General features: G+C 32.4%; 1 protein-coding gene across 4 annotated transcripts; it reads left to right on the top strand.

The window, feature by feature from the left end:
• Window positions 1-3,727: 3,727 nt before the first annotated feature.
• LOC120071235 (lysine-ketoglutarate reductase/saccharopine dehydrogenase bifunctional enzyme) lies at window positions 3,728-22,402 on the top strand. 4 transcript variants are annotated; one of them, XM_039023380.2, is made up of 26 exons: window positions 3,761-3,914; window positions 4,031-4,133; window positions 4,722-4,978; window positions 5,070-5,156; window positions 5,242-5,371; window positions 5,820-5,993; window positions 7,367-7,449; window positions 8,792-8,908; window positions 9,616-9,691; window positions 11,009-11,180; window positions 11,396-11,492; window positions 12,096-12,262; window positions 12,627-12,681; window positions 12,783-12,923; window positions 13,991-14,335; window positions 14,533-14,613; window positions 14,775-14,840; window positions 16,164-16,281; window positions 17,154-17,283; window positions 18,489-18,568; window positions 18,855-19,013; window positions 19,296-19,527; window positions 19,629-19,737; window positions 21,053-21,214; window positions 21,298-21,367; window positions 22,091-22,402. In XM_039023380.2, exons 3-26 carry the CDS (start codon window positions 4,730-4,732, stop codon window positions 22,144-22,146), a joined length of 3,156 nt encoding a protein of 1,051 aa, XP_038879308.1. In that variant the 5' UTR covers window positions 3,761-3,914; window positions 4,031-4,133; window positions 4,722-4,729; the 3' UTR covers window positions 22,147-22,402. The 4 variants fall into 4 exon arrangements, with proteins under 4 accessions (XP_038879310.1, XP_038879308.1, XP_038879309.1 ...); XM_039023381.2 differs by having other exon boundaries at window positions 3,766-3,914; window positions 4,031-4,138; XM_039023382.2 differs by lacking the exon at window positions 4,031-4,133 and having other exon boundaries at window positions 3,728-3,914.
• Window positions 22,403-22,552: the final 150 nt, after the last annotated feature.

Genomic DNA, 22,552 nt, shown 5'->3' with positions numbered 1-22,552 from the left:
TGTTTAGTATGTATGAAGAATTAATTAGTTCGTGGAGATAAATAATAATTTGTGTTTAAGATGCAAAGTGGTTAATTAAATTTGGGTTTAGAAAATATGTTTTAGGTGTAGAATTGTTTAACCAAAAGTTCTCAAAATCGTGTGTTGATTTCTTTCTTTTCAATTTTATCGTGTATATACTATGCAATTAGAACTATATTTCAACCAAAAATTTTAATAGTAACAAATTTGATTTTGAGTTTTCCTTCCTTATTTGTTGTACATTTTGATTTTTAAATTCACTCAAAATGAATATGAGATTTAATATGAATGTAACAAATTCTCTATATGACTTTAATTTGAATATTACATTTTTTTTTAAAAAAATATATTTGGGATAAATCTTAGAATGTGTACTAATTTAATTCAAGGTAAAATTTAGATTTTATCTGATGTTTGATTTAAATTTAGAATAGAATTCAAAATAGACTTTTGTGGAGTGTGGAATCTAATTTGAGATAAAAATTTGATCACGCCAAAATTTAATTTGATTCAAATTGAATGGAAGTTTATCCAACTCATCTTTTGATTTAAGTTTGACCAATTTGTATATTATAAATTGAACCATAATTCCTAATTTGATAAGAGTCCAAATGAGTAAATTTGTGCTAACTAATTTAGTATTTTTTAAAATATTAATATCCTTTTTTTAGGAGTTATTAAAAATATTGGATAAAACAGGGAGATTCAAAGTCCTTGTGGTTACAGCACACTCGGATGCCAATTAAACTATGCTCGATCTATTATTTACCACATACAACATTCATTCAATATTTGATACATCATTAAATGATACATTATTTTATTTCATAGGTTCAGACAATTCTTAAATATTTTATTGGTTTAAATACTACTTTGGTCTCTATACTTTTAGCTTTTGTTTATTTTGGTCCTTATACTTTTAAAATGTTCATTTTGGTCCCTATACTTTCAACTTTTGTTCATTTTGGTCTCTATACTTTTTAAAATGTTCACTTTGATTCTTGTACTCTCAACTTTTGTTCATTTTGATCTTTGAACTTTTAAAAAGTAATCATTTTGATCCCTTAAAAATGAAGTAAAAATAGAAATGAATGGACCAAAACAGTCACTTTTTTAAAATACAATGATTAAAAGGTTAAACTTACAATAATCAAAATGAACTAAAATTGAAAGTATGAGAACTAAAATAAACATTTTGAAAATATAATAACCAAAATGAATCAACAAATGCATGTAAGAAAATAGTCTTTAAACCTATTTTATTTTATAACCAACGCTAAATTGAGATAGTATTGGAAATATTTTATAATTGGATTTTTTTTCAAGATTAAGTAAATGAGCTGGACAAACCTCGTGATACAATTAGTTACAAAACACGCGCTCAATCTTATTTATATTGATATACTTACGTGGCTAAATGGGTCACGTAAGCAAGCGAATGACCTATCAGCATCATCCATAACGGGAAAAGAAAAAAAAAAAGTAAGAAAAAACAAGAAAGTGGTTTAAATTTGAATATTTTAATAATAAGTTATTAGCTGGCGGGGTCCACCCACCAATCTCCACGTGTCCAAACAGCTGATTTTGCTCCATTTATCCTTATCCAAACTTTTGTCGTATTAAATTTGTCGGTTGATGACTCACTTTAGAAAATTTTTAATACTACTAGGTTTATTATCATAAATATTGGTTGGACGGTTTAATTTTAATTCTTATATTTTTAAATATATGATTTAGTCTCTATATTTTTAACAAAACTTAAATTTTAGTCTTTATTATTAATTTATTGTCATTGTTTAAGGAATCTTCGCAAACTACTTTGCGAGTACATAAATGTTTGATGTTGAAAGTTGTGTATGATTTTTTAAAGAAGATGAACAACTAACAACAAACAAATAGGAATGTAACTTTCTATTCTTCATTTCTAGTTCAAAATTCAAATCTCTAGCTGCATGATTCAAGTATAAATAATCAAAGGTAGTCGGTGAAGATGTCTAACAATGATTTGTCCTAGACTCAAGATAAAGGCTTTGTTTGTTAGTTAAAAATTCAAAGATCAGCGATCCCACTGATTTTGATATTGGAGTGCTTAAAGGCATAACCTATGCTGTTGAAAGTTCTTTCAAATAACTACGATACAAGTAATTCTATAATAAGCCAAAATGAAGACGTTTAGCAATTACGCAATCAAATGTTGAAAATGTATTTATATTATATTTTCTTAATCAAAATTATTATTATTATTTAATCGATTTCAATAAAATTTAATTTAAGAGACTAAAATTAAGATTTATTGAAAGTAATAGTGTGTTTGGTTTAACTTTTCAAATGTTTAATTTTGAAAAACAAAAATTGAAGTGTTTGGTAACACTAAAAATAGCTTTTAAAAAAACTTTCAAATTTTATTCTAAACAATTTTTATAAATAAAGTTAAAACAAAAATGACTTTTTTAAAAAATATTTTTTTTTCTCTAATCATTCCAAACATGCTTTAAATAGACTAAAATTATACATTTTGAGGTATAAACTAGAGATTAAAGTGGTTTTTTTTTTTGAAAATTTTCAATCGTTTAATTTTGAAAATAAGTCACTTTTGAAATAATTGAAATGTTTGACAACCACTCAGAATAATTTTCGAAACACTTATAACATGTAATTTCAACAAAATTTACCAAGAGAGTTTAAATAATAATGACTTTCTAAAAAACCATTTTTTTAATCTAGTTAATCCAAACGGATCCTTAAAATCCAATAAAATCCAAATTAAAGAGACAAAATGATATTTTAACCATATATTTTTGAGATATTTTTAAATATAAAAAATATTTTAAAATATTTATACTTTACAGCAAAAAGTTCCAAAAGTACAAACACTTTTGAAATTTTTTGCTATAAAGTGTAAATATTTTTTGAATTTTTCTATTTACGAGAATTTTCCTATATATTTTTTTATACTACTAAACCTACTCTACTATTTGGCTCACCTAACAAACAATCAATAGCGTTGTTTTCAAATATAGAAGGATGAAACAAAATATTTACAAATATAGTAAAATTTCACCGTCTATCTGCAATAGATACGATAAACCACTATCCGTGTCACAAATAGACACAACCACTATCCGTGTCATAAATAGTCTATCAAAGACAGACTCTGATATTTTACTATAGTTTGTAAATATTTTCAACAGTTATTTAAAATAAATTTTTTAATAAATAGAGATATATAAATTTGTTGGACAAGCTACCTTTTTAGCCCACGAGTGTTGAAGAATAGGTGTGTTTAATCATTGAGTTTTCAAAACATACATTTTTGTTTAAGAAATAATATGTTTTTTTAAAAAATTCACCTATTCACCGACCTAACAAACAATCAATTGGTTGTTTTAATTTATAATAATAGTAAAAATTAATATAGGAACTTTTTAAACTTATTTTTAAAAATTTCGGGATTAAAAAGATATATTTTGAAAATTTGGAACAAAATGAATCTATTCTAAAAAATTTGTGGACAAAAATGTATGTTTTAAAAATTCGGACGAAAGGTACATGTTTTTCAAAATTCGAAATTAAAAAGTAATTTTATTTATTTTTATTTTTTTACTAATTTAGCACTATAGATTTTTACGTGATTAAAATCGAGAAAAAGACTTCCAGATAATTATGAAACGTGGCAAATTAAAATAGTACGTGTGCATGGGCACCTAAATATTTTTCTTAAATTAATCCTCTGTTCTCCATTCAGAGACAAAAGACAACGAAGTCGCTGAACTCTTCTTCCATGGCGCACCCAACCATTTTTTTCAAGCGATGAAACATCCGTGCACTGCAAGTAATCTTCTCGCAACGCAATTATCTCGTCACGAAGGCGATTTCTCGTTGCTCTTAGTAAGGTAATGGCGGTTTCTGAAATCTCTTCACTCGACATTATTGAATGTTGATTTCATTTCATTTCATTTCATTTGGTCCTCTCTATGCGATTCTGATTATGTCCTGTATATCACTGTAGAGAATCGAACTCGAAAATCTGCTCCGGATTTTTTTGATTTCGGTGGATATCTCGGCGTTTCTTCGAGTTTTACGCTGTGGATTAGATTGATTTTACTTCTTTGGTAATGTGCGTTGTGTATGTGTGCGTTTTTCATTTTCCTCTTTTCATACGTGCATTTGGTTTGTTTTGCGAGCTGGTTTCGCATAAACTGGAGTAGGAGACAAAGCGTTTCTTAATTTTTCTGGAGATCTGTTTTTCGTTTGCTTAATTGTGGCAAAAAGTGGTCCGATTATTATGCATTTGTATGAGTTTGAAGGAGGGAGTGCATGTGGAAGATAGCGTGTTGAATGTTGTGCGTACTTTTGAATCTGAGTGAAAAATACTTTTTGTAACTTTCTGCATTATTGGCGAAGTAAATTTAAACGTGCAGTAGCATCAATTTGAAGAGAATCTCGATAAAGAAGATGAAAACGAATTTATGAGGTTTTTTATCAACTTCTATTTTAGAGTTTTATTTAGTAGCAGTCAGTTAGTATCGGTTGAATGTATACCAAAGCGATGTACTATTTCCGTTTTTTGTCGACGATAAAAGAAAGATAAATAAAGGGAGGATCGAACCACTTTAAGCAAAATCGAAATAGCGAAATTCTTGGGTCATCTCAACGGGTTCAGAAACCACACGTTCATTGTTTGATTATGCCTACTGCAGTTGACACCATGCTCGGGAACGGAGTTGTGGGGATTCTATCCGAGTCTTGTAACAAGTGGGAAAGAAGGGTGCCACTAGCCCCAGAACACTGTGCTCGACTTCTGCACGGAGGAAGGCAGAAAACTGGAATATCACGTATAATTATTCAGCCATCGACCAAACGCATTTATCATGATGCACAATACGAGGATGTAGGCTGTGAAATTTTTGAGGATTTGTCAGAATGCGGTCTCATTCTGGGTGTCAAACAACCCAAGGTGTGATTAGTTCTTTGTATTCACCTTTGCCCATTTTGTTTTTTATATTGCAAAGAACAGATAATTGATTCAGGTTTTTTTTTCTTTGCAGCTGGAGATGATTCTTCCTGATAGAGCATATGGCTTCTTCTCCCACACTCACAAAGCGCAAAAGGAAAACATGCCTTTACTAGATAAGGTACCACACTCATTGCATCATTACTGGACAACTCTAAATTCCTTTTGACAAATAATCTTCTTCTAATATTCTATTTGGCATTCAGATATTATCAGAAAAGGCATCATTATATGATTACGAGCTTATAGTTGGAGATCACGGAAAAAGGTTACTTGCATTTGGAAAATATGCTGGCAGAGCTGGATTTATAGACATTTTGCATGGATTAGGACAGAGTATGCTTCATTCCTGGAATATTCTTTTAATGTTTTATTTACGATTTTTCCAGTCTTGTCAATTCAATAAAAGTATATTTAGGGATGGAGATAGGAAGGGGTTAGGGGTTTTGAGTAGGCTGGGATCATAAATTGAACTCAATTCATCTAGCTAGGCCTTGTTATCAGTGCAATTTGTCTTCTAGAAACCAAAAGAATCTATCTATGCTTCAAATTTCCTTCATTAATTTGGTTCTGCATTAGAGTGGTTATCAACTAAAATTTAACTTTGTTTTTGTATTTTCTGCCTTCTTATTGCCCCTTCAAATCTTTTAAATCTATCAAACATTCAAAACATTCACAATTCTTGAGTTCGATTTTTTTCCTTTTTTATGCAAAACATGAAGACAGTTGGATGCTCTGGTATAATAAATAATGATAAGATCCCCAAAAATGGTTATCTGTGCAGGATATTTGAGCCTTGGGATTTCCACTCCTTTCCTCTCGCTGGGTATGTCATACATGTATCCATCCCTGGCTTCTGCGAAGGCTGCAGTAATAGCTGTGGGCGAGGAGATCGCAACACAGGGCTTACCACCAGAGATTTGTCCTTTGGTCATTGTGTTTACTGGTTCAGGAAATGGTAATTCATATTTTAACTGATTGGCCTTTTCATAATTCATAATATTTATAGATACAAATCCGGAAGCTGCTGGTGATTGTTTTCTCCCTATAATCACAATCCAAACTTTTATGCATGATTAATCATATTTGTTATAGAAACTGAAATTGTATTAATTCATTAAATGTGTTGAGAAAAATGAAAATATTAGAAAAATGAAGCATTTAGAGTTGTAAGATGTAAGAATGTCTCCAAAATTTAAATGTTTATAGTTTTGGATCAACAAAAAGTGATAAATAAAAGTCTTTTCTAGATAATTTGCCAATGTTCATTTTTATCATCAGATATACAAACCTTCATCTTCACCCAAAACCAGAAGAAGGGCTGACACTGCACACATCCAGAATTTCCCCACTCCTGCAAACTGAGAATTGAACTACTTCAAGAACAATCATGAAAATCAAACTTCACTATGTTAAAATTTCATCCATTTTATAAAAATCCTTTTTCACTTTGAATGATACAAACAAAACGAAGTAGGTTTACCAGAATATCTCCCTAGCCAATTAACCTGACATATTTGTACTTCAAAAAACTGGATTACCAATAATCCAGCCAGCTTAACTATTTTGATTTTAAGACACTTTTCCAATCAAAGAAGCTAATGTTGGTGTATGTTAGAATCCATATTAATTTGTACTATAGAAATTCTATAAGAAAAACTTTTTTTTCTTTTTTTGAGTTTGTGGAGAATCAAATTATTGACCTTTGAAATAGTAATTAATGTCTCATCCACTAAGCTATACTTGAATTAGAGTTTTTGTAAGAGTAGCCTTGAGACTTTACATACTAAAGAAATTAAAAAGAGCAACAAATTGAATGAAGTCGGATCCCAAAAATTATTGTTACAGTTTTTTGTTTGTTTGTTTGTTTTTATTTTTTTTGTTTTTTTTGTTTTTTTTTTTTAAGGAGTTTGGAAACTTGTGCATCAATGAAATTATCTTGATATGGCCAACCTGAGGATAGGTCAACTAGTTTTGGCATATACTATCGACCAAAGAGATCAGATATTTGAATCTCCCCAATCTCACATGTTCTTGAACTCAAAAAAAAAAAAAAACAGAGAGAAGGAACTATCACGATATGCAAATACATTTGTTTTTTGACCATCGAATTACTGACTGATTAACTTTCAAGTTTCTCATGCAATTATCTCATAAAGAAAGTGACCGTTACATTGGCTTGCATACATCCACAATTTGTTTTTTGAATTATTAAATTACGGTTGATTAACTTTCAAGTTTCTCATGTATCAATAATGTTAAGAAAGTGACGATTACATTGGTTTGCATACATCCTCCACAAATTTGATCTCCCTTTGATTTCTTTTGCAGTTTCTCATGGAGCGCAAGAAATTTTTAAGCTTCTTCCTCACACTTTTGTGGACCCGGGTAAACTTCCAGAAATATGTGGTAAGGTGGGTTCCAGGTACCCCTTCGTATATCCTATTCACAAATGATTAACATAGTGGCCCGTTTCAATAATGAACCAATTGATTGTTGTCAAGCAAGTTGAAAATTCAAAGTTGGTGATAGGTAAGCAAGCATCATTAAGTGAAGGCGTTGGCAGTATTATGGGTTCTCCTACTCTGTCATGTACCTATTAGAGACATTGGTTACCCAACATGTTGACTTTTCTTTGATGGAATTGTGAAATGGTGTGAGTTGATGATATATTTGAACTTTTCCTTAAACATTCATAATTCACAATTCCTACCTTTCTTTACTTGTCTTCACTCTTCCTCCTGCTTGTTGCATCATTGTCTAATTTCAATATGAATTTTCCTGCACAACATTTTACGATCATGAGAAATGGATACAATGAATAAATTCTCAAATAAAATAGAGAACTGTTTTAAAAAGCCTTGTGATCTATTTGTTTGATACATATTTATAATTTTTAGAAACCACTACTTAAAATTGAAGTTACAAAAATCATTGGGAAAAAAAATGTGAAATTTGAATTTCTTAGGATGATGCTACCTTATCTTTAGTGTCTTAAAGAATCAAACATCTAATAATTTAGATGGAATAGATTAATTGATCTTTAATTACTTATAATATTTGTTTTTATAATTGGAGTAAATTACGCCTTACTTTTCGTTATTGTGTCGTTGCAATTTTTACATATTGGTTTTGAAAAAGAAAAATAGGAAGTTGAAATCTACAATTTTTCCATTTACATAATAAGTCTATAGTCTCCTCAATGAACTCAGAGAGAATTTTTCAGTCTTTGTGGCTATCCTGTCATGACATTTGATGCGCTCCATCATGTTAAATATTTTATATCCTCTGCTACAGAGATGCTCATTTTCTGATGTTTGACTTTAATACACTGATTGGTAAAATTAGCATGTGGAATTTGTAATGTTTTTATCGAAAATTTATAATCATTGGAATTAATTTCTGCAGTCTTTCTGTCATAATTATTATTGGCACTTAAAATTGTGTCTCTTTTCTTTAAATAAGTATTTATCATCATTATCGTCATTATTTTATGGACATTGATTATTTCACCTTTGGCAATGATCGCATTGAGGGATAATCTGAATCAAGCAAAACTCAAACTGACTAGTGGTTAATTCTCATGCATTGTATTCCATGCAAGATTGGTTTTTGATGTTGCACAATGTTCAATCAATGCTTATTTATACTCACTAGGACTTTAGCACGTTCTTTTTCTATCTGGAGGACTATTTTTTTTTTTTGAGAAACTTCTAGATACTTGATGCTCAACAATTTTCCTCCCACTGTTATTAGAATGTGGAACTTCGCCAACATGGAGCAACAAAAAAGAGGGTCTTCCAAGTATTTGGCAGTGTTGTGAGTTGCCAACACATGGTTGAACATAAAGATTCCACAAAAAAATATGATCGAGTAAGTTTTTATTCACCTTTTTTTTACCGCTCGAGTCAATTTGTGATTGGGATTCTGGATTCTAGAATTTTCTTTCTGAAATGTAAAATATACAAAATGTCACTTGCTTTGCATGGTATCAATTGATTAGAGAGTGGATGGATTGATCATAGAAGGGTCGTGTAATTTCTGGATAAATTTGCAACACGAAAATCATGTACATAGACACCACAAAGATACAGCCACATTATTCTTTAAGCATTAGAAAATAAGTGTGGTATAATAAGGAAAAGATAAAATCAGTTTATGAAAATTATTAATGATATGACTCCCCAATGATACATCTGTTACATTTGTTGTAGTTTATAGACTTGATGCTGTTGTATTATTGAAATACCTCTGGTTGATTCAGAAAGATGCAAAGTGAGAAGTCTTATGTCACGAATCTACTTTCAATCATGTAAAATTATATCTTATTGGTATTATATTGTCCCACGATATATTGCCTTTCTAAAGCTTTTTGGAATTTCCTTTCATCAGATGACTACATTGCTTTAAGTTCTTACTTCCTGTATCTAAGTTCATTTGTGAATGTTCGGATCTGCTATAAGCTCTTCATTTTCTTTGTCTGAAATTAAGTGTTTCAATGTCTTTGCATGCCTTTTGCTTTGTATGTGGTTTAGTGGGGGAAAAGGAACCTAAATTCCAGTTCTTATCCTGCTTTTCAGGTTGATTACTATGCTCATCCAGACCAATATAGACCTATATTCCATGAAAAGATAGCTCCATATGCTTCTGTTATTGGTATGCTTTCTTTTCCTTAGTACCTTGTTAACTTCAACTGAGACACATTTACTGACATTTTTGGTTTTAACTGGCATAGTGGAAGTCAGATTTCTTTACCTTTGAATATATACCCCATTCACTATTAATCTTTGTTAAAAGAGACGATTGGTTATTTTGTAGCTGCAAGCCTGCAAGCTTAATTGAAATTGAAAGGGTGCATTTTGCTTTTGAATTTGTGGATAACATCTTCCATTTCTTTTGTCCTATAATATTTCTAGTCTTCATGTGGCGTTTGTTCGAATATTTGAATGTGCCCAGGTATATATGCCCGTGATTTTTTATTCCCATATCAAGTGTAGATCATTCATTCATTTTGAAGCCCTAGGTATGAAACTTGTAAATGATGGAAATATTCCCACATATATAATGAAAATAAACTTTCAGTGAACAATTATACCCAAGTAGGGATCAAAGAGCAAAAGCCAAATAATATTATTTCATTATCGATGATGTTTTGGAGACTACAGCTGTCAGAGTCTTCTCAAAGAAAAAAAGAAAAAGAAAAAGGAACACAGCTATCAGTTTATACATTCCATGCACTTCTAATACTTACATGAACATAATTCTAAAAATATCATACTTTTTAGGAAAAATTTCAATTTACTCCAAAGGAGTGGTATCAATTTAAACCTCGAACTTTCGCAAGTAGATCAATTAACACCCTCCTTTACACCCAGTTCGAAAAATATCGTGCGAAACATACAATTATGTCGATTATAAAATTTTTCATTCCTAAAGTTATTTAGTACGACGTGCACACACAGCTTTCCATTTCAAAGAGAGTTTTTGGTCTTGGAAAAATATTAAATAGAAATCTAGTAACAATGACCCCTGCATTGTAACAGCTGTCCATTTTTTATGGCAAGGATACATTAACTTCATTTCATGTAAGTATAGCTCAACTGATTAAGACATATATCATTGATCAAAAGGTGATAGGTTCAAATCCCCCTACCCCACATGATGAAGTTGCCCGAAGAAGGGAGAGTTTTTTTTGTCTGGCTTTAACAATTTTCATTTTTTTATGGCAAGGGATGCAATCTTCATGAGTGATGCTTGACATCCGACTCTTTTTAGTACATATTTATGAAAAGTATTGTCATATGTTTAAATAAAGTTGAGTGCATGTGCTACATCTTGGGCAGAGGTGGAATGGGATTTAATTGTAATCTATTTCACTGGATCCTTGTACTAGAATGAGGGAGGATTATTCTGGTTGGATACAACAACATGCTTATCTTGCTACATTTTGTTAATTTCCTTTCTGTTTTGTAGTAAATTGCATGTATTGGGAGGGAAGATTTCCACGGTTGCTGACCACCGTGCAGTTTCAAGATCTAATGAGAAGCGGATGCCCTCTTGTTGGAATTTCAGATATAACTTGTGATGTAGGGGGCTCAATAGAATTCATTAATCAGACAACATCGATTGATTCTCCTTTCTTCCGGTACATAATATTAATATTCATGGATGTAGAGTCTGTAGACAATCACTCCCTCTCAATCCCCTCCCCTCTTATTGTGATCATTAATTTTTGTTTAATAAATTCCATATTGCTTGAGGATCCTAGAAAATCTGGTTGGTTTTTTGTTGCAGATACTTCGTCATTATTGATTGAAATTTTTTAAGTTCTTGAACAAGTAAAAAATGTGCACTTTTCAGATATGATCCTATTAAAGATTCGTACCACCATGATTTGGAAGGCAATGGTGTGATTTGTTCAGCTGTTGACATTCTTCCAACAGAGTTTGCCAAAGAGGTGTGTGGAATATTTCTCTTTTGCTGGTGTTTATTCCTTTTTCTTTTTCCATCTTTTGTTTGTGTGGTGGGGTGGGAGGGTGGGGGAAGTGAAACATGAATACTTAATTTCATTGATAATCCACCTTTACCAAATATCATAATGTGCCGTCTAAAAAACTTACTCCCCTCCCCCCATCCCCATCCCCATCCCCATGAGTTATACCATTTTACTCCACTTTTAGATTTTTACTTACATAGTATATGACTATGAAGGGGGACAAAAATTGTTAGATGATATAAGATTAAATTTACCTTTATCCGCTAGCTTTAGCTTTTGGGTCAATCGGTGATTTAAGATGGTATCAGAGCAGGCGGTCCATGGAGGTTCTGTGTTCGAGCCCTGCAATGTTATTTCCTCCCCATTTAATATTGATTTCCACTTGTTTGGCTCTTCTACATATTTCAAGCCCACAAGTGAAGGAGAGTGTTAGATGATATTAAATTTGTCTTCACCAATCAGTTTAAACTTTTTGGATCAATCAATGATTTAAGAAAAATAATATTTTATTTCTTATATGTATTTTTAATTCTCTTTGTTTAACATGTTCTTTTATTTTAAAAGGCCTCTCAGCATTTTGGAGACATCTTATCGGCATTTGTTGGCAGTCTTGCATCTGTAGTCGACATCTTAGAGTTACCCATGCATTTGAGGAGAGCCTGCATAGTCCATAGAGGGGCACTAACCTCCTTGTATGAATATATTCCACGTATGCGGAAGTCTGAATCTGAGTAAGCATCTGTACTCACCACCTTATTATTTCATTTTTATTTTAGTGGGTGCTCATCTTCAGTTCAATCTATAGCTGTGTAGTTCTCAGATGACTGCAAGTGTAGTTTCTTGAAGTTGATGTCAAAACTAAGAATTTAATAAAATTGACCACAAATATATCTGGAAAAATTGCCCAAGAGACTGAGAAGGCATTTGACATGTTACAATACATCATTGAGCACTCATTTTTCATTTTATAATCAGCATTTAAACATTATACTTTGCTATTAAAAATAGAAATATTTTTCTAAGGTCACGTTTTAATGCTAATGCTATGCTTTATCTTTTCCTTTAATAACTGAAGCTATCATTCTTAACTTTCAGAGAGTTTTCTGTGGATATTGCCAATGGCCACTCCAACAAAAAGTTCAATATACAGGTAGGTTGCTGAAGGTGTATATTAGATACTGTTTCTCAGGTTAGTCCATAGTCCACAAATTTTATGGTTGAAGTAAATCCTAACTTTATTTGTTCTTCCAGGTGTCTTTGAGTGGCCATTTGTTCGATCAATTTCTAATAAATGAGGCCTTAGATATTATTGAAGCAGCTGGTGGCTCATTTCACTTGGTTCACTGTCAAGTGGGCCAGAATGCAAATGCTATGTCACACTCAGACCTTGAAGTAAGCATCCTCCCAATCCAGTTTATATATGAGAGATGAATGTGTTGGAAAAACTGCTCTTATTTAATTTTTTTCCTTCAAAATCTTCATTTGAGGTCATGCAGTACGAATGTCTATATCTCATTTCTTATAGTTCTTAGATTGAACTGAACTGAATGTTTTCTCCTTATTTAGATAGAAAGGAGCTTATAACTACTGAAATCAAATTCTTGCAAAGTATGTACCGAGAATGGATACAGGATATGATGCACTTGCTAAATATCTGATGGTTCTTGTTAGTTGTTAGATGTCACATACATAAAACTTTACTAGAATTCTAATGATTACTAGTTGCTGTTTAGATTTTATTTAAATTCAATTGTATTTGTCTCCTGTTAGTAGTTCAAAATATTTTTCTCAGGTGCTCAGGGAAAAACGTTGTTTTGAAAGTATACTATTGCAATTTATCCACCAATTTGTTTTCATACTCTTAAAGCCCTCGTTTACCATTCAAATTTATTATTTTGTGTGATCCTTCCATTCTGGTAAACCATTTTTTCCCTTTGGTATTTTAATCAGTCAGACCAGTATTCTAAAAAGCCCTCTTGGGTGCACGCCTAGGCCCAAGACGTAGGTCTGACGCCTCGCCTTGGAAAAGCGAAGCTCATAAAATAAGGCATGCCTTAGGCGCGCGCCTTTTGTAAAGCCCCAAGGATCAAAGCCTACGCCTAGGGGCTTTTCAATTATTTTTAAAAAATCGTAATAATTAAGGATTTTCCTTCTTTATTAACTAAAAGGATCAAGTTTACCAAACCTAAATGCAAAATTCTTAGTGTTTTGGGTCCCTTTTTTCCATATTTCCACTTCAATTATACTCTCTTTTTAATGTAATATTTTTATATATAGTGCACCTCACAAAAAAAAAGTCCACGTTTTCTTGTGCGCCTTACGCCTAGACTCCAGAGGGTCATTGTGCCTTAAGGCGCCTTGGGCATTTAAAAACACAAAGTCAGACAAGTTTCCACCATGTCTATGCAGACATTATTTTGATTCATGTTTTCCTTAAGTGATCATCCTATTTTTGGCAGATTGGTGCTGATGATATAGTGATTTTGGATAAGATCATTTACTCTCTAAGTCTGATGGCTAATCCAGAAGAAAATCTTAATCTCGTAAATAATGAGATAAATAAGATTTTTATAAAGGTTGGTAAGATTCAAGAGAGTAGCCATAAAAGTGAAGATGTAAAAAGGAAGACTGCTGTTTTACTTCTTGGGGCAGGTCGGGTTTGTTATCCAGCTGTTGACCTCCTAGCATCAAATGGAAGGAATTCATGTTGTCAATTCTGGAAAACTTTTCTCGAGCACTATGCTGAAGACTGGAATGATATTGAAGTTATTGTTGCTTCTCTCTACCTAAAGGATGCAGAAGAGGTAAAAACTTCTATAATTGCATATAACGAATGTTGCTGCCGGAATATTATGGTTTGACACTGCATGGTAGGAGTAAGAGGATAGGCAAATGCACTTTGTGAAAAGTATGCACATTCCCTACTTTGATAGGGTACTGTACATGCATATTGTACAATTTAGCTTACGGGCACTTTATCTGTCTTTGAATGTCATTTTAGATAACTGAAGACATCGCTAATGCAACAGCTGTGCAGCTTGATATTACAGATTCTGAGAAACTTTTTATGTATATCTCACAGGTACATACTTTCACATTCTCTCTTAAAAATCTGGTTTACCGAGACTAAAAAATATTTGCAACAAATAAAAAATAAAATTACATACATGTTGCTTTATGCTATTATTTGGCATTGAAGTGCAGCAATGAGTCATTCATCAGTTTCTGTTGTCTTGTTTTCAGGTTGAAGTTGTTATAAGTCTGCTGCCACCTAGTTGCCATCTTACTGTAGCAAATGCATGCATTGAGGTACTATCTAGTGTTAAATAATATAAGTTTTATATAATGTACTTTATCCTTGTCGTCCAGGAACCTTTTTGTTTTTGCTATCTAGTGTTAAATGATATAATTTTCACCTGATATGTTGGAATTTATTATATCTGATGAGCATTGGAGAACAAGGTTGAGTTAAACAATATCATGTGGGGGTGGGGGGATTTGAACCTATCACCACTTGACCAATGATATATGTCTTAATCAGTTGAGCTATACTTGGCAAAATGAGATGAAGTTAATATATCCTTTACAAAGATCATGGCACTAAGAAATTGCCTAAGGAGGGAGAGTTTTTGTTATAAGAAACTTCTAGAAAGTGTAATGCATGTAACAACAATTTACCAAGGAATGGTTGGTGAAAAAGAACAAGTGGCTACTAAAAGAGAGGAAGTTAAACTTCTCACTGAAGCTTTTTCTTGTAATTATTCGTTAAAACTCATTTTACTTTATTGGAGGCCTTTCTTGTACTTTGTCTCCTATTATGGCCTCTCTTTTTGGTATGCCATTGTATTTTTTCATTTTCTCTCCGTGAAAGTTTAGTTTTTAATTAAAAGGAAATAAAAAAAAGGGAGGAATATTTAAATAATGTGAGAGTGGGATGATATGTGACCTTTTGGCATCCCTTCCCATTCCTAGCTATCCTTGGGTGAGTGTCGTTGAGTGTGAGTGGGTTCATTTGAGTAGAAGTTTTGAAGAAGCCATAATCGTGTGGAATCTTGGGTTTGTTGGATTAAGTGTCATGGATTGAATGCTTTAGTTATAAGTGGGGAACTTAATTCTCTGGGATTTACTAACTTATCTATTTTATTCAATGGGAAGCCTGAGGGGATTTTTTTTGTTTCTTTGATGAATGGTGTCAGTCAGGTAAACGATCCCTCTCTTCAACCAGTTTTATTTTGTAATGATTGGTGTCTTTACTAGACTTATTTTTATGGAGATGGATAGAGGTTTTTTGGGCTGTAGGGTGAGGAAGGAGAACTTCACACTAATCGTAATTGGCAATCCATGTTGTTCTCTCGTGCTTTAGGATCCAAGGATCTGAATATTGGGTAAAATTTCAAGGGAGTTCTATTTGTGAGGATAATTGCTAGTTGTTTGTTCATCCATTGTTGTTTTATTTATTCTTATTTTTTTAATTTTAAATTTGATCTTTTCTTATAAGGAAGAATAGTGCTTTTGTTCTGATCTTAGAAATCAACGTATTGGAGAAACTAAATTTTTAAAATTGAAGAAACTATGTATTGTACATTTTTTTCTTCCGCATTCTAATTTAAACATGATTTCTTTTGTTTGCAGCTTGGAAAGCATCTAGTCACTGCTAGCTACATTAATGATACCATGTCATTGCTAGATGAAAAGGCAAGGAATGCTGGTATAACAATTCTTGGGGAGATGGGTCTAGATCCTGGAATAGGTAGTCTAAACCTTTTATTCTAGTTTATATTAACGGCTAAGGCTATTGAAAGATGGGCTTGCCGTGTAATCTTTTGAATTCCTTTAATCCGAATTAAGTTTTGCTGACTAATCTAGATTTTAAAATTACGTACTTCTATGGTTTTAGAATCATCAGACCTTGTAGAGAAAGAATTCTGATATAATTTTGCTCCTTTTCTTTTATTGTTACTTATGGATCAGCCCTTTACGTTCTACCTTCCAAATAATAACTTCTCTTAGACTTTAATGTAGAGGCCCACCAATAATGACATTTGTCCTTTAAAGAGCTATAAGTGGAAAATGGATTTCTGTGAAAACGAACCTTCGCTCACATACCTTATCATGTTACATGTATCCCTTTTTCTTTACGATTTTCTTGTTGCTAATAAATTTCTTTGATATGTAAACTTCTCTATTTGATCCACATAATGACGTAATCAACATGCTTCTGTTAATTAATCATAATTTTATAAGTAGAAGTTCATAATGCAGATTTGAAAAGAAAAAAAATCGAAATACCTGCCCCCTTTTTTGGTTGAAAAAGGAAAGCCCACGTGAGTGTTCTCTTTTCAAAAGGAGAAGTGTGGAAAGAGATATGCCTCTAATAACATCATCTGGATCATAGTTTCACAAATTAAGTAGGCACACTACAAAGATAGAAATCGACTTCTATTTTCTAAATCATTATATCAGTAGTTCCAAATCAATGGGGGAGAGCTGTAAAATGAGTACCATATTTATTAATTTCTTAAATCCCTTTAACTTTGTGATTATATGAGATACTGTTTTTATAATCTCTCTCTCTCTTTAATTTTTTTCTCACAATTTGGGATTTGGTGGACGGTGCTTCAGATCATATGTTAGCAATGAAGATGATCAATGAGTCACATCTCCAAAAGAGGATAGTCAAGTCCTTTGTATCATATTGTGGAGGAATTCCATCTCCAGAATCGGCAAACAATCCATTAGCATATAAATTCAGGTACTTGTTAGAATGATCTGTCCTAATGATTTATGAACTTTGACAACTCTTGATTATTTAAAAAAAGGTGAATCATAAACAAAAGTGCTTGTAGAATGGATAAATGATGTCACCACTCACCAGACATGTAACGGTGATGGCACAGAATTTATATATCGTCCCTCTATGCCTATCAATATTTTGGTGGTGTTGTACCTACATGTTTCCAGAAAAAATTTTAAACAATGTTGATAATTTTTTAGGAAACTCACAGAAGTTAAATCTAGTATTTACAAATTTTTAGATATATAACAAATAAGTTTCTATTGGGATTAGGAACTGAAATAACACGTTAATGATTTTTATGTTCAAAAGTAAAAATTTTTAAAATAACAATTGACTGAAAATAACATTTAATTATCTAATATACACCTGGTAAAATCTTACAATACATGTAAGAATGCAAATTAAAAGTATCTTGAAGTTCGGTATGCCAACATCTTCAAGATATAAGAACTCGGTCAAAATTGTCTAGAGAGGAACAATATGTTGACATGCACTTCAAGCTTGATAGAGTGTAAAGTGATAATTGGAAGTCAGAAAATTTAATTATAGGTTTTTATTCATTTTTGGTGAGGAAACTGTAAGTTTAACTCTGAGGATTAACTTATTGTTGTACATGAGCGAGCATGCTGTACAAGATGGGGAGAAAAGTCATCATTCTGTGTCATATACTTAAATTGATGGAAGATTGTATACATTTGAATGAACGAAACATGAGTGAGTGGACAGATGAGTATACCGGAAACTTAGAATGGATGAATGTCTTTTATGTAAATAAATATTTGGACCCTATTATCATATTAAGCCACTTTCATGCCCGGCCTATGTGACATAGAATTTATTTTCAAAGAGGCCAAGAAGACTCTGTACATAAAATACTTAAACATGCATTCATTGTTCATAATCTTACTGTTTCGCAGTCGAAGTTTCCAAGATAATCCTGGCAAATTTCTCTACTTTGGTTGCTTTGATTTATACTCTTCAGTCAGATTATATTGAAAACATTGTGTTATGCATGAAAATATCCAAATTTCCCGCTACCAAACACTATGACTAAGCCTTGTGAAGATCATTTCTCAATTTTAAATATTTTATATTTATTAAATGCGTCATCTAATTTTATGGAAATTCAATAACATCTCTTACTTTCTGAAATATGTTAGTTGGAATCCTGCTGGAGCTATTCGAGCTGGAAGCAATCCAGCTACATATAAATACGAAGGGAAAACAGTGAAAGTTGAAGGTAAGCTGTTAACACTCCGGAAAAAGTCAAGTTAACAAGAATATGTTGCACTCTGCACTTAATTTATTATTTTCTCGGACACAAGAAGATATGCCTTATGCTTATAGAGTATGAAACTCTTAGAGCTTTAACTCTTTAGTTTAGACAATTACCAGTCAAATCTTCGAAATTTGTTGTATTCTGTTTCAAAGTTATTACGTTAAGATGTATAGTAGACAATAAACCTAATTTTTTTTTATTAATACTTCTTGATAAGAAAATTTACTCGAGCAGTTCAAACTTGCAGGAAAGGATCTTTATGACTCTGCTGTGAGACTGCGCTTACCTGACCTTCCAGCTTTTGCTTTGGAGTGCATTCCAAATCGAAATTCCTTAATCTATGGAGACGTATATGGCATCGGTCACGAGGCATTGACCATATTTCGTGGAACCCTACGTTATGAAGGCATGTTCACTTTTGGCTTTTAAACATGTTTTCCTGAAGAATCTCACTTAAAATCTTGATTAACACATCTTGAGGACATCTGGTTAACTATGAGAGAAAGGGCTATATGAAAAACAACTGTTACATTTTCCATACTTTAGAGGATCAGACTGGAGAAGTGCAATCAGTAGACTTTACTTAGTTTCGTGTATTTAGCTCTTTAGTGGCAAGTGGCACCTAGGTTTTTCTGATTTCAACTTAAGAAATTGTGTTTTGTAACTCATTTATTGTTAATATGTATAGGGTTTAGCAAAGTGATGGGGACCCTGGCAAGAATTGGATTCCTAGACACTGAAGTCCATTCCTTTCTTAGGAATGGGAGACCACTATTTCGAGATTTCTTGCTTGAGCTTCTCAAAATTAAGGGAGACTCGATTAACTCTACGATTGGAGAGAAGGACATCAGTGAGAGTATTATTTCTAGTGGACTGTGTAAGGAGCAAGAAACTGCTGTTAGAGTAGCCAAAACAATCGTGTATGCAGCTCTTCTTGTTCCTTTTCTGTTCAAAAGATTAATTCTATTTTCTGTATGAGGGGCTAACAATGAAATGGGTATCTTCCTTTCCAATGGATCAGATTCTTAGGACTTCATGAGCCAACAGAGATTCCTTCATCTTGCCAAAGTGCATTTGACGTTACCTGTTACAGAATGGAAGAAAGGTTAACCTACTTAAAAAATGAGCAGGTACACTTTCTTTTTTTTTTCCCTGTTAATGTTCGTTCATAATTTTTAGTATGCTTTTACCATGTGTTTTTTTCATTAGACAGCTACTTGTTTGTCTTGGTTTGTCTTTTGCATCCTGATGTCAGAAATGGCAAAAGAGTTTTCAGTTCTTTCTTGGTCAGAGTTCAGGTTACACTTAAAGGGAAGAGAGTGAAGAAAAAAAATCTTAAACAACCTAGTTTCAAATTTGTGAGATGCAATAATTTTTTACCACTTATTACATTATTTTATTCAATCTTATCAATATATATAAGATCACATCATTGAAAATTAAACAGAAAATATGTTGGATCTATATTGGAGATAGAAACCTCACATCTGCACGTGCACAAGTTTTTTTTTTTTTTTTTTCAGAAAAAGACAATTTACAAAGACTTCACACTTGGAGTTTTAAAGAGGGACTCCAAGTGTTTTGAAGGAGAAAGAAAGAGAACTTTCAACTAGATAGGGAGGAGATTCAGTCCTTAGGAATCTAAAAGAGAGACAAGGTAGCAAGGCCTTGAAGACCGGAATTCTTGGTTAAATTATCGGTCTACTATTAGTTGATTGTTGCTTATATGGGAGAGAGTAGATCTCTGATATTCTTTGCAATTTAGCTTTCTGTTTTCTCCTCTTTTCTTCAATTCTGATTGCATAAGGACTAAGCAGAGGATTTCCCTATTGTTCCCATCTTTGATGATCAGTCCCAAGTGATGCAGCCTTTGTTGGAAAGATTTTGAAGAATAAAGATATCTACTTGAAGGCGTGTGCTTATGTTTATTATAGTTCTCAATTAAATTGGCGTAGGATGAAAAGGATGAAAGATCTTCTAGTGCGAGATAGAAGTTGGTATTTTCAAGGTTATTTATGAGGCTGTGGAGTAGATATTTGGGTTAGAAGGAATAGGACAATTTCTATCGAAGGTTTTCTTTCTTCGTCTCTAAATGTGTTATTTGAAAATGTTACAACCATTCATTGTGAGGGCTCCGATTGTTTATACTTGCGAGAGGGTAAGAGTGGATATCCAAGGGGGGAAGTAGTTAGCGGGGCCATTTTGGGAGTTCGGTAGGGTGGCTTTCTTGGAGAGAGCTCTCTCGAATGTGCTGAGGGTGTTTGGTTCTATTCATCTAATTTCATGGTTGTCTGTTCTACTTTTCCTATTGTAATCGTTGAACTCTTATTTTGCATTTTCCGTGAAGTAGATATATAAGACGGGGTGTTTGCCTTGTGATTTCTCAGAATCTTTTTTTTTTTTTTTCTCTCTTAAAACTACATGTTCATTTATGTTGATGATCAGGATATGGTACTTCTACATCACGAAATACAAGTAGCAATGCCAGACGGTCAACATACTGAGTGTCGGAAGGCCACGTTACTAGAATTCGGGAGGACGAGGAATGGAAAGAGCACAAGTGCAATGGCTCTTACTGTCGGTATTCCAGCAGCTATTGGGGCTTTGGTAACGACCTATACATGTTTTTGTACCATAATCTTGATTAAAGCTTCAACTTTCGTTGATGTAACTACATTATGTCAATGCAGCTTTTATTAACAAACAAAATCAAGACTCGAGGTGTTTTAAGGCCCATTGAATCTGAAGTTTATATTCCAGGTTAGTGCAACCATATCATTTCCTTCTGGTTTGGATTTACGTTTCTTTAATTGTTATCATGAAATGCATGGAAAATAAGCCTTTCGAGTATTTTTTGACCATGAAAAGTATGGTTAGGTTAATGGTTCATCACTTGTCTTGAACAAACTCAACAACTAAGGTTCCGTTTGGTAGCCATTTGATTGGTTTTTGGTTTTTAAAAATTAAACCTACTTCCTTCCTTACCATGGTTTTCATCTCTCAAGAAATTGAATTTTTAGCCAAATTCTAAAAACAAGAACAAGATTTTTAAACTACATTTTTTAGTTTTCAAAACCTAGTTTGGTTTTTGAAAACAGGTTCTAAAAACATTGGTAAAAAGTATATAATTAAATAAAAAATTTAGAGATGGAAGAGATATTTGTAGGTGTAATTTTCAAGAACTAAAATTAAAAAAACCAAATGATTACCAAATGAGGATTGATTTACAGAAGAATAAAATCATTAAAACAAGTATTTAATAGACTATTCAAAAGGCCAATAGAACGAATCAAATTGATCAGTCCATGAAGTAGGCTATGAAATTGGCTTTTGGTCGATCAAGCTGACTCGGTCTATGCCGAAGGATCTACTTTTGCCCAAGTCAAGATCCCTGTCCAATTGCTTTAAAAACAACTTACAATTCATACAAATTATCAAACTCGCTAACCATTTTTTTCATTTTTTTTTCCCCTCATGTTGCAGCTTTGGATCTTTTACAAGCATATGGTTTCAAACTAACAGAGAAGGTTGAATACTAGCTTTGGTTCTCTCTCACAATAATAATAAGAAAAAGGGTAGAATCAATTGGGGAAGTAATATAGTAATATATAACTAAAGATCTATTATCATAACATGATTTTGATCTAATACTCAACAAGCCCTCAAAACAATTTATATATGGGCGTCACACTAGAATCTCATAAAACAAATTTCATGGGTGTCTAGCAATTGTAATGATAATCCGTAAATAAAGTTTCTATTGATAATGATTATTTGTCATTGAAATTCATATTATACCCTGTATATCTTCAAACTTCAAAGCTTTTCAAGTCATAAGATTCTTTTTCTCGTTCGAGAATTTCTTCCCTTTCTTTCATTACGGTCTCGAAGTGTGACCAGGACTAGTTTTGTCACTGCTTTTCATTGGTAAGGTTGCAATCAACA

The sequence above is a fragment of the Benincasa hispida genome, chromosome 2, assembly GCF_027475165.1.
Source record: "Benincasa hispida cultivar pf3 chromosome 2, pf3_genome.v1.1, whole genome shotgun sequence".
In the NCBI taxonomy this organism is placed as follows: domain Eukaryota; kingdom Viridiplantae; phylum Streptophyta; class Magnoliopsida; order Cucurbitales; family Cucurbitaceae; genus Benincasa; species Benincasa hispida.
Note: the sequence above shows the minus strand (reverse complement) of the source record. Positions and strands in the feature narration are given on the sequence as shown.